This window comes from Marmota monax, unplaced genomic scaffold (assembly GCF_021218885.2).
Source record: "Marmota monax isolate L192 unplaced genomic scaffold, Marmota_monax_Labrador192_F-V1.1 WCK01_AAM20220418_F8-fsc00001, whole genome shotgun sequence".
NCBI lineage: Eukaryota > Metazoa > Chordata > Mammalia > Rodentia > Sciuridae > Marmota > Marmota monax.
Genome location: NW_026693777.1, coordinates 44037022 through 44049681, shown reverse-complemented (window position 1 = coordinate 44049681; position 12660 = coordinate 44037022). Strand labels below are relative to the sequence as shown.

At 46.7% G+C, this 12660-nt stretch overlaps 1 protein-coding gene across 1 annotated transcript in view; it reads left to right on the top strand.

The window, feature by feature from the left end:
* Ehd4 (EH domain containing 4) overlaps positions 1–11791 on the top strand; it is an 86831-nt gene extending 75040 nt beyond the window's left edge. Inside the window, exons 5-6 of the mRNA XM_046461186.2 lie at positions 3232–3396; positions 9467–11791. Coding sequence (XP_046317142.1) covers positions 3232–3396; positions 9467–10003 — 702 coding nt within the window. The 3' untranslated portion in view covers positions 10004–11791. The remainder of the gene's footprint in view (positions 1–3231; positions 3397–9466) is intronic.
* Positions 11792–12660: the final 869 nt, after the last annotated feature.

Here is a 12660-nt window from a genome sequence, read left to right as displayed (position 1 = left end):
ATTCTATAGGACATAGTTTATTTTGTTTTTTTTTTTAAGAGAGAGAGAGAGAAATTTTTTTAATAATTATTTTTTAGTTTTCGGTGGACACAACATCTTTGTTTGTATGTGGTGCTGAGGATCAAACCCGGGCCTCACACGTGCCAGGCAAGCGCGCTACCGCTTGAGCCACATCCCCAGCCCAAGACATAGTTTATTTTGAATTCCATATTTTGAACAGCTTTAGTAAAATTTTTAACTCACAACCACAGAAAATAATTAATTCTGTAAGGACAGGAATGAGGCAGTTGGGTGCCTGTGTCAAACTATATCTTCCAACTAACTATGTGATCCTGAAGAACTCATATGAATTTTCCAGAAGCAGAAGTTAAATTGGACATAGAGGGTCCATTCCAGATTCAATACTCTGTGGTTCTCAGAGTTATAATTTACCATGTAGCTTGATGAACTTTTTATGTTTGGGGCCCATGCATGGAATCTAACCCTGGGTTATTGTCTTAGGGTGACCCAGGGAAGGCAGAAGGGGGACAGCCACAAAAAGACAGCATGACAGGAGACTTCTACAGAACAGGCCAGGGAACTTCCTAGAAGTGCAAACTGGATCTGAGAGCAGCATAAACAGGTCACCCAAGGGTCATGACTCAAATAGTACCAAGCAGGAGGAGGAGGAAATTAAGACCTGGCACAAGATCTGCAGCAAGGTGTGTCAAGGCATGAGAGGCAGCCCATTGACCAGTAGTATGGGTCATCAGCCAGTAAATATCACGAGGTCTAAGGCACTAGTCAGTGGGTAGAGAGGCATGGCACATACACATCACCTGAGTTCAGTTCACATAACTAGGCCCTAGGAGCCAGGTAGTGTTCAGGAACAGAATGTCCATCTCTCTCTAATCAGGGGCTGAGAGAGAGAGATCACAGAACAGAGTAGATACCAAGGGATCATGGGGAGCCCTTCAGAGCCCTGGCAGCTGCCCCAGGCCTAATCTCTGCAAAAGCAGGGGCTGTCAGAAGCCCTTGTAGATGGGAGGCCAAGCAGCTGTGGGGTTCCTGCCTTCGTTGGAACTGGCTCCAGAGCAGGGCATTCCTGAGCACAGAAGGGAAAGGTATCTACAGGCCCAGCCCAGAGATTCCAGGTCCAGCCAAGGACAAAATACAAGGACAGCTGGTTCTCCCCAGTGGATTGTGACAGCCCCTGCAAGTCATGTGGGGCTTCCCCAGCCCCATCCATCCTGAGCCAAGCATTCTCTGTCCATCGAAGGTGAGGAGATTGCTGGTCTACCCCTTATTCAGCATATCCTCAGAAATGCAGTTAAAGCCCAGAATTCTAATAAAGGATCCTCAAACTTTGGGTTTCTCTAGTTATCTCTAAGAATCTTGTAAATATTATAAATATTAAATAAGCATTTAATGTTAAATATTTATTTAATATTAAATAACTAATATTAATATTAAATAGATACCATAAATATTAAATAAAGGATACTATAAATATAAACGCTATTGAAAAGTAAATGACAAGATTGCTAGTGATAGGGAGGTTTAGTATCACCACTCCAAACCTATATCCTAAGCAATAGCCACACAGTGCAGCAAGTGCTTGTTAAGTTGACCTTCCTACAGAGCGAGGTTAGTTAGCTTTGTGTGGTCTTGCACGCCCGTGTTGGCATTGTGTGCTTTCATTGGTGTTCAAATCTTAGCAAAATGTTTTTTCCCTTGCGCATTTTGCACCCATACACAGTGGAGACTCTCAGCTAAGCTAAGGAATGTATCCACTTAGCCCTTTTATTTAATTTTCATTCTTCCACAAGATTATAGTGAAGTCTGCTTTCATTTTAATAGAATTTTCCATAGCTACATCGTCATTTTCTTTTTGTAATCACTGCTCTGTTTTTCATCCTTTCTTATTTTAGTTATTTACTTGACTTATAAATGGCTCTGTAGAATTCAAGCTTTATAAAGAAAGCTTTTGTAATGAGCATGTCTTACTGTTCTGAAGCTGTAAGTCAGTGGAAGAGTGGAAATGCTGAGCAAGGGTGTGACAGGGCAAACAGGGCACTTCCAGCAGGATTCCCTCCCCCTCGGTGGCAGCCCTGAGCAATCCACCTCCTGGTGATCAGAGTTTCTGGAGATTCCCCCTTATGCTCCTGAGGTTTCTCCCCAGAGGGAGCTTCTGCCATCTTGCCTGGTCAGGCAGCTGGTCTTGTACAGAAATGACTCTATTGCCACCGTATAGATCTCAACATCTAAACTGTCCCGGGCAGGTTGTAGGCATTCTCATCTCATTGCTCACTGGATTCAGGTCAGCCATTATTGATCTGTAGTTTGGTTTCCAGATGCTCCCAGGCTCCACATGAAACTGTCTCTTAGGTCTCCTAGTAAATTACCAGAACTTGACTCTTTCCAACCCACCTTGATGGTTCCCTGGAACCGCCCCTCAGGCACAACTGAACTGCAGCCCGGGAATTTCCCCAAGTCCTTTGGGGGGATGTATTTTAGAACTGCCACCTGCCACCTGGCCTCACCCCATCCCCAGCCAAGTGTCACTAGCCCAGCTGGGAAGCAGGTGGCTCACAGCATTATTCTGGCCTGTCCTGTCCCCCAGAACTATCATTAGCACAATCATCAGGTTAGCAGAGCCTCCTCCTAAGTTCCACTGGCTCCTGACATCCATGGAATAGTCTAGATGCAGCCCACCATCCCCACCTTCCAAATCATGTACAGACATGACGCTGCCCCAGCTTGTTCCCTGCACACCCTTTCCCTCTACCTGGGCTGGCTCACCTCTTCTCTCCCTCATACATCCTACCTGTTCTTCAAGGCCCAACTCAGGTCCTTTCTTCCCTTGATCTGGTGTCCCACAGCTCTTATCTGTCACATTTTGCCTCTCAATCTTTCTGGTTCCTCTCCCTCTACCTGGCCCTTGATGCTGGGGTTCTCTCTGCTCACTTTCCCTGGGGGTCCCATCCATTCCTGTGGCTCTGGCCCCGCCTCTCCTATCTCAAATCTGTAGTCCAGGGCAGCTCTCCAGAGCTCTGAACGGATCTTCCCACCCCCCTTAGACAGCCCTGCTCCCTGGGCCTCTCGGGCCTCTCGTCCCTCCTGTGCTTGAGGAACATGGCTCTATGTAGGTGTCCCTTATGTATTATTGATGCATGTAAGATGCAGTCTTGTTTGTGCCTCCTCTGGAGCAGTTCTGAATGGCACATCCTCACCGACATATCCCCTTTTTAGGTGCATGCCTACATCATCAGCTACCTGAAGAAGGAGATGCCAAATGTATTTGGAAAGGAAAACAAGAAGCGAGAACTCATCAGCAGGCTACCAGAAATCTACATTCAGCTGCAGCGGGAATACCAGATATCTGCGGGGGACTTCCCTGAGGTCAAGACAATGCAGGTACTGTGAGCCCATTACAGTGTCATGGGAGGGGTGAGGCGCAGTACCATGTTGTCCAGCTGCCTGCTGAGGATATATGAAGGTCTCCTGGTTTAGCACCAAGGAAAATGTAATGAATTCATCCTCCTTATGATAATCCATAATGATAGACTTCTGTGAATTAAACAGAAATTGTCTGCCTTCTAGAATATTTAAACAGAAGGGAACATATAGCAAAAGGTTAGTGAAGCTCACATGAAAAAAAAAAGACAAGGCTTCTAAACTGTGTTCAAGGAGGTAATTTTTTCAGTTTTAGGGGTGTACAGGGATTGAACTCAGGGACACTCGACCACTGAGCCACATCCCCAGCTCTGTTTTTTTGTTTTTTGGGTTTTTTTTGTGTGTGTGTGTGTGTATTTTATTTAGAGACAGGGTCTCACTGAGTTGCTTAGCACCTTGCTTTTACTGAGCCTGCCTCTGCCTCCAAGCCGCTGGATTACAGGCTTGAACTACCTTGCCCAGCTCAAGGGGGTAATTTTAATGTTGAGGTGGTGCCTGTTTTTCAGAATCCCAGAACTTTAAGGGAATCATAGCTAGGAGTAGTCTTGAAGGTTACCTTACCCTCCTCACGCCCTGCCGGCACTGTGGGATTATATGCTTAATCAGCCTCAGGGCCATGGGGCTCAGCAGACATAGTTGGACTTTACAGACCCAGCGAGGGTTTTTCCGCAAGGCTAGTATTGGGCAGACTTTGGCCTGACTTAAGAGCTGCTCTTGAGTTGTATCTGGGCAGCCCCAACTAAGCTAGAATGGGGGCTGCAGGCACAACCAGTGTATCCACTGCCCCATGGTGACCTTTGACAAGCGGGTCCTCCTGTGCAGGGCACCCCTTCTGGCTTTGGTGCAGATAGTCCTTACAGAGCCAATCTGGCCACATTCTTGTCCAGGGTAAGTCTCATCTGCACAGGGGTCTTAGTCCTCTCTGTAAAGCAGTTGACACAAACTCAGTGCCTGCAGCCACCAATTAGCATTGTGCCCAGGTAAAGAGGGCCAGCAAAGGAATCATGTTGCCCTCTCTGCCTCTGTCTCTCCACACCTGACAGAGGTGTGGCTTCCAAGAGGGCTGTCTGTACAAGGAAGAAAACAATTCTACAAGTGCAGCAAGAGCTTGTCAGGCAGCATGGTGGGGGAGAGTGAGTGCCCACCCCCACAGGGGCATGCTGTCCAGCCCAGTGGTCCCTGCCATGTGGGAATACAGGTCTAGATGGTTTAAGACAAGTAGAAAACTGGATTTGTATGTAAAATCACCTGGCTTTCAAATTTTGGCTCAGACTTTCAAAAAATACTACATAGGCCAAAGGCCACCTGCATACTGACTGTGTCCTGAGACTACCAGGTGCATCTGTCTCCAGTCACAGAAAGTGACAACACTGAAGTAAGAACGTGGACAAAGGTTGGTGGATTCAGGAGGGGAGAAGAGGAGAGGCAGGGAGAGGGGACAGTGGACAGCAGAGGCAAGAGTTAGCAGGTGGCAGGAGCATAAGTTTCAATCCAACGTAAGCTTTAATAATTCACACACTGGGCTGGGGCTGGGGCTCAATGGTAGAGCGGTTGCCTAGCATGCATGAGACACTGGGTTCAGTCCCCAGCACCACATAAAAAAGCTAAATAAACAAAATAAACGTATTGTGTCTATCTACAACTAAAAATATTAAATTTTTTAAAATGATGCCCTCTTCACCAATTCTGCCTGCCTGCCTGCCTTCCTTCTTTCTTTCATTTATTAAAAATAAATAAATAATTATAATTATAATTTGGGCCGGGGTTGTAGCTCAGTGGTAGAGCACTTACCTCGCATGCGTGAGGCCCTGGGTTCGATTCTCAGCACCACATAAAAATAAATAAATACATATGAAGATATTATGTTCATCTACAACTAAAAAAAAATAAAAATAATAATAATTCACACACACTGGATGGGGTTCATACTCACTGTTTGAGCAACATCACTCTACACCTGGGTTCAGGTAAGTACTCCATGCGTATGATCGTTCAAATATAATCAGGCTATATTTATTTTACAATAAATACAGAAATATCTCTTTTTCTACCAGCAATGAAATAGGTATTTCCATACTCACAGCATGAATTGGGTTTCTTCTGGTCACGAGATGTTTAATTTGAGAACTGTCCTATTAAAGTAGTCTCCTGGAAAATTCCCCTCTCAGCCCTCCCGGGGTTATGCCTGCACCCCATGACCAAACTGCAGAACAGCAATTTTCTTGGGTGCTTCGGAAGAGAACTTCAGTTTGGAAAGGAACTTGGTGTCTTGACATAAATAAAAGTCATTAAGAAGTACCCAGGATGTGTCGTGGCCTCACAGGGGCCTTTGTGGCTTGTTAGCCTAACGAGGTTGCCATAACACCCCACCACCCAAAGAAGCTGTTTCTGAGATGCTGAGGCTCCAGTGAGTCCCTCTGGGGCCTTTCCTGTGGCCCCTGGTGTGCCCCACAAGATAGGAGTAGATTCTGGACCACAGCTACTCGAGACACAGTTGGCCTGGGCCTGGTGAGATGAGAGGTCACCCAGACCTCCCAGAGCTGAGGCAAAAGGATAAATACTAGGAAAGAAAATGAGTCATGCCTATTCAAAGCTGGAGAATATTGGAATATGGGAGTTACTTGAGAGCCTGTGTGTCCAGCCCCATGCTGGTGCTTTAGCACCTTCAATGGGCCCTTGAGTGCCCTGGGACTGGGAGCAAGCAGCCCCACCCTGACAACTTCCCTTTTCACTCATTTATTCATTCATCCAAGAAGTAGCAATTAAGCCTACTATGGCCAAGCACTATTCCAGGCCCCTAGAATAAATCGATGAACAAATGGAGGAAAAGTTATTTGGTCTTCAGCCAGGCACAGTGGTGCACACCTATAATCCCAGATACTCAGGAAGCTGAGGCAACAGGAGTGTAAGTTTGAAGTCAGCCTGGGCAACTTAGTGAGACCCAATCTTAAAACTTTAAAAGGACTAGGAGTGTAGCTCAATGGGAAAGAGTTTGCCTAGGATGTGCAAGGCCCTGGATTTAATCCCCAATACTGAAAAATAAATAAATACAGATATAAAATAATTTATTATGTAAAAATGTGGATGTGTAACCGATGTGATTCTGCAATCTGTATTTGGGGTAAAAATGGGAGTTCATAACCCACTTGAATCTAATGTATGAAATATGATATGACAAGAGTTTTGTAATGTTTTGAACAACCAATAAAATAAAATAAAATAAAATAATTTAGTCTTCACCACTGAGACTGTGGCTGGAAGTGAAGCTTTTGGCAGCAAAGCCCACTGTTGGGATGTGCATTTCTTGCTATAATGCCAGATCATAGCAGGCTCCAAGGAAGTGAGTTCCTTGGACCCTGGCCAAGCCTTGATTTTCACTTATAGGACCAGGGATTTTTAGATGAAAGCCCAAAAACCCAAGGAAGATTCCTCCTGGGAAAGCCAGCTTTGTGCCTTTCCTTTGTGCCAGGATCACCCAGTCCCATCAGATCACCCAATCCCAGGGAATGAGGCAGGCCTGGAGCCTGTTGGGAGCACTGTCACGCGAGGCTTCAAGCTAGTTGCTGTCAGCTAGGAAGTTTTGAGTGGCCATGAATGTAGGTTAGCGCCTCCTGTCCCCAAGTCTTCATCCTATACAAAATAGGTGTTCACCACATTCCAAAGCCAGCTCTAGCCTCTGTTCTCCCTTCCTCTCAGGGACAGGCTGGTCAGGGTGACTCAGGTGTTACAGTGAGTCGAATGTGTATTTTGAAGGCTTTCCTCTGGTGGTAGGACCGGCTCTGTGACCTTGTCAGGCTGCCTGCATCTTCCCCATACCTTTTCCAGCGGGAACCTGACCTACAGCACAGATTTGTCACTATTGCAAAATGAGCAGAGCACTAGAAACACCATCTTTACTGTTGACTCAGTTGTCTTCCTTCTGGACGCCACAGCTGATGAGTTGGCAGTGTTTCAACAGCAGGGGGCAGCAGAGCCATCCTCTTCTGTTCTGACCTTCTCTGTAGTAATGCTGGGAAAGAGTGGATAAGAGATAACCAGGTGGCGACTGGGCTGGAAACTGACTTTGGTCTCTTGCGAAGAAGTAATTTCAGGGCTCCGGGCTTGTTGGACACAATTGTTGATGGGAACATCCTCAAACTCTCCAGCATGTGGTCATCCCAATAAAAGACTTCTGTTTTGGACCCATCTTGATGGAGGGCAGGGGTGATGATGGTGTAACTTGTACCCCACAATCCCTTGTCAGGCCTGAGGGAATCGCAGGGACGAGAGTATAAGGTTTATTTCCTTTGTGCCAGGAGTGTAACTCCTGCTGCTGCTTCCTGGCAATCCCGCAAATATGTGACCATGTCCCCTTGCCAGTGCTCCAGACAGCTGCCATCAGAATCCACATCCTACAGGCTTATGGACAGTTTGGGTGGTCATCGCCCTCACACGTTCACTCACCAGACAGAAGGGCTCTGTGTGCTCAGAGCTGTGGCTCGTTGATGAGGAATAGGGTAGGCGTTGGTGCACCCAGGGGAATCCAGACTTGTTTACCCCTGCAGCACTGGGATTTTTGTGTAGGATGCTTGCTCCTCCTCCTGGACTGACCAAGATATTGGCAGCAGGAATCCAAAGCACTGACAGCGTTATTTGTTGCTGAGGTTGGGAGTGACTTGCTGGCAACTTTTATCTGCAAGTCAGGGTGAAGGACACAGGAACCAGATTCATTTTAGAAAACAGGCTGCATCACCTAGCTGCTCAGAGCAGAATGCAGGCCGCATCTGGGTTTCAGCACAGCACAGCACAGCACAGCAGGGGTTTGGTGGCACAGCATTTGCTGCCATGGGGAGGCTCTTCTTCAGAAGTTGCCAGGCTGTTCAACTTTCAACTCTACCTCCTGCACAGCCTAAAACTTAGGGCTCCCCTTCCAAATATCAGCATAGAATTCCTGCCCTGCCACTCACTGTAGAGACAATCATTTTCATTCTCCTTGCAAACAACCTCCACATTCAACCACAAGGGACAGGGTAAATGAAGAATAGCTCTGTTAGTTCAATATTGTATAGCTATTAAGAATAAGGTTGCTGGGCATGGTTGCACATGCCTATAATCCCAGGGATTCAGGAGGTTAAGGCAGGATGATCTCAAGTTCAAAGCCAGCCTCATCAATTTAGCAAAGCCCTAAGCAATTTAGCAAGACCCTGTCTCAAAACGGGCTGGGGATGTGTCTCAGTAGTTAAGCACCCCTGGGTTCAATCCCTGGTATAAAAAAGAAAAAAGAAAAAGTTAAGCCAGGCATGGTGATATATGCCTATAATTCCAGTAACTCAAGAGGCTGAGCCCGAAGGATCACAAGTTTGAGATCAGCCTCAGCAACTTAGCAAAATAAAGATAAAAAAATAAATAAAACCAGCTGGGGATATGGCTTGGTAGTAAAGAACCACTAGGTTCAATCCCCAGTACCAAAAATTTAGAAAAGAAAGAAAAAGAATAAGTTTATGTAAAAGTTAATATCACAGAAAGATATGACATGCTATTTATTTAAAACACAAGTGTTACCCTAACAGTGTGGTATGATTTCAGTTAAAGGGTATGTGAGAGAGGGAAAGTTTCTAGACTGGGTATGGTGGCACATACCTGTCATCCCAGCTACTTGCAAGGCTGGGGCACAAGGATCACAAGTTTGATCACAAGTTAAAAGGGTTTGGGATATAACCCAGTGGCAGAGCATCCCTGGATTCAATCCCAGTATCACCAAAAGAAAAAAAAAAGCAGGGCGAAAGAGGGTTTTTCAAAGTCCTAGGGGAGTTGCTTCACTCCTGGAGCCAACAGCAGAGATCAGCTCCTATAGAAAAAGCCACACTGCATCCTTGCAGTTCGTTCCAAAAAACGGTGAGTTTGGACATGAGAACCCCACCAAAGAGACAGCTCTGGAATAGCACAGGGCATGGAAGGAAGTCTGCTTTAAAGGGAAACTCATCTCTCTCCAGCTGCCCCCGCCCGTTTCTCCCTGAGCACATCACCAAGTCTGTGCTTTCTCCTTCCGCAGGAGCAGCTTGAGAACTACGACTTCACCAAATTCCACTCACTGAAGCCCAAGCTGATAGAGGCCGTGGATAACATGCTGAGCAACAAGATCTCGTCCCTGATGAGCCTCATCAGCCAGGAGGAGATGAGCATGCCCACACAGCTGGTGCAGGGCGGTGCCTTCGACGGCACCACTGAGGGCCCCTTCAACCAGGGCTACGGGGAGGGGGCCAAGGAGGGGGCTGACGAGGAGGAGTGGGTAGTGGCCAAAGACAAGCCCATCTATGATGAGCTCTTCTACACTCTTTCACCCATCAATGGCAAGATATCAGGAGTCAACGCCAAGAAGGAGATGGTGACCTCCAAGCTGCCCAACAGTGTCCTGGGCAAGATCTGGAAGCTGGCAGACTGTGACTGCGATGGCATGTTAGATGAGGAGGAGTTCGCACTGGCCAAGCACCTCATCAAGATCAAGCTCGATGGCTACGAGCTGCCCAACAGCCTGCCACCCCACCTTGTGCCCCCCTCCCACAGGAAGTCCCTGCCAAAAGCCGACTGAAGGCAGGTCGCAGAACGGGGTGGGAAGTATGGGGTGGGAATCCTGGACCTGGGCCTGAGACCCGCTCTTCTACTGACTTGCTGAATGACCTTGGGCAAAGCTGCCCTCTCCATGCCTCAGTTTCTCCATCTGTAGGACAGGAGGGCAGTCACTGGACCTCCTTCACCTCTAAAGTTCACTGAGTTTCTCTTAAAATATTGGGGGTAGTGGTGCGGGGGATGGATAATGACATTGAAAGTTTGAGAGGGGAAATTATCCCAAGTACTCAGAAGCCTGGAGGAACGTGGCAAGGGCTTGGTGGGCACCCAGGTACCTGGGGAAGGGTCCTGGGGCATCACCTGGAACAGCTGAGTTTCAGGGCTGCACTGGGCTGTTCAGAGGCAGCAGCACCCATCTGTCCTTCAGAGAGCACCAGGAGGCAACAAAGATGATCTCATTTATTTTATTTGTTTCTTGCTAAATTTGGAGTGGGGAAAAAAAAATAGAGCAGAGAAATAGAGTTTCTGTTTTCTCCAGTTGTCTACCAAAGAGAAGACTGAAGCCCAGGCTTGATGCCCCATGTCTTTGTGAGCCCCCATCCCTCCTGCGGGCCCCAGCAGAGCAGGTAGCCAGGCCAGCAGGGCACAGGTCCCAGCACCCACTGACCACCCCTGCCAGGCCTCCCTCCAGGTGCTCCCAAGAAAGCTGTGTGTGGTTAGGAATTTGGAGCTCACAACCTCTATTAACCTCTGGCAAGGCCTCTAGTTTGCAGTTCAGGTCATGTTGATGTCTGCGGATTAGTTTTTCTCACCAGTTTGCCTGATACGTTGTAGCAAAGTCTATTTATCAGACATAATCTACAGTGAGGAAAAGAGGCGGTTCTCCTTTCTCATTGTTTAGTGTGGCTCTCAACCACTGAATGTTTCCAAGGGCTGTGGGGGAGAAGAGATCAATCTAAGGGGTTAGACTCTATTTTTGTAGAAAATAGGCATTTTTATTTCCACTCTTGTTTTTCTTACAGGATAAAAAGTCTTTATACAGAAATCTTTCATATAAAACCTTTACTCAAAGACCATGTGGTCGTATTGTGAATGCCAGTCTTGAGGCAGGATTGGGCCACTTACCTCTCCATTGGCTCTTGGGTCTTCCCAAGTCCTTGAGTGAAACTTTCCAGGCCACTCGCTCAGATGCATGGCTCAGATGGAGGTAGTCAGTTCCCACTGCCACCTACCTACTCTGTTGGCCACAGCACGAGGAGGCAGGTGACTTTCAACAGTATTTATGTAATAAGAATCACAAAATAGTTATGACCACATGGCATGGGCCCTGCCAACACCAAAAATGAATGAAATCAAAACAGTACCATGGGCCTTCTAAAAAATTCTTTTTTTTTTTTTTTTCCCTGTCACCTGCCTCTGGTGACATCAGGATCTGAACTGCAGATTTTAGAGAAAATACTGATTCTGGGGCATCTGTTGAGATGCTAACCTTCTACACCCCCCCACCCCAGTTTGCTTTCTAAATAATTCAGTTATAAGTAATTACATAATATTTTTAATCTGAATGAGCAATTTTATATTGATACATAGAAGAAAAAAATTATGATTCCAGTACTGTAGTATGAGCAGATAGTTCTGTGAAGGTAAGGACCACCCAGGTGTGCAAAGGGTGGTGGCCACCAGGGATAGACTGAAAAGAAGTTGGTTTGTCCAGAGGCCTGGAGATGCCAGGGAGAGCTGACTTTTCATTCAGAATTGCCTTGTTTCTTTAACTTTGCTCAGTTGTTGTATATAAACAAATATATACATATATATGCGTCATGTGAGTATTTTTAAAATTTGTCAATGTGCACACATGTAGATTCATCCAGGTTGTATCTATACAGAGGTGTTTAAGGGACAGCAGGCTGAGGTTTCTAGTTTCTCCACAGAAGGAAACTTTTCAAGGCAGTGTGGGAGAGGATCACACCTTAGTCCTGCCCCTACTGGTGCCTGAGACGTTCTTGAGAAAAAAAAAAGAAGAAAGAAATAACTTGTCCACTTTTTATGATATGTTCTTACAACATGAAGCTATTCACCCTGAAAAGTTCGCTGGAACCCAGGACCAGCACAAAGGTCTCTGGAATGTTAAAACTATCTAATGTTCTTTCTGAGTCCAAAGAAAACCTATGAATCTTGAAGCCCTACTTTCTACACAGTGTATGCTCTCATATAAATAAACCTCCATTTAGGGGGTATGTGGAAATTTCAGCCTGTTCCTCTCAACATCAGCCTTCCAATTGCAAGTCTGCCAGCGCGGGCCTGCTGGGCCTCACTGTGGAGAAACTGCAGTCAGACTCACCAGAACTCCCCAGGCAAGCAGCCTGCATCAATTCTTTCCTCTCAAGACTTCAAGCTCGCTGCAGCTTGCATGGTCTGGGGCAGGGTCACATTTCACTGGCAAGGGCCATTCATTTCTCCAGGGCTGGACTCTTCTCTTTTGAACCCTTGTCATTATGTAGCAATGGCATCTGGCTCTGGGACTGTGGCTCCTCCCACAAGGTGCAGGCCTTGAGTTGACTTCTCACATGTCATGGGCATGGGTGATCAGGCTGCTCTGAGCACGGAATGACAAGCAAAATGCCTCCTTTGTTCCCCCAACCCCTGGCCTCATCAGAGCCTCTGGAGAAGCCCTACAGA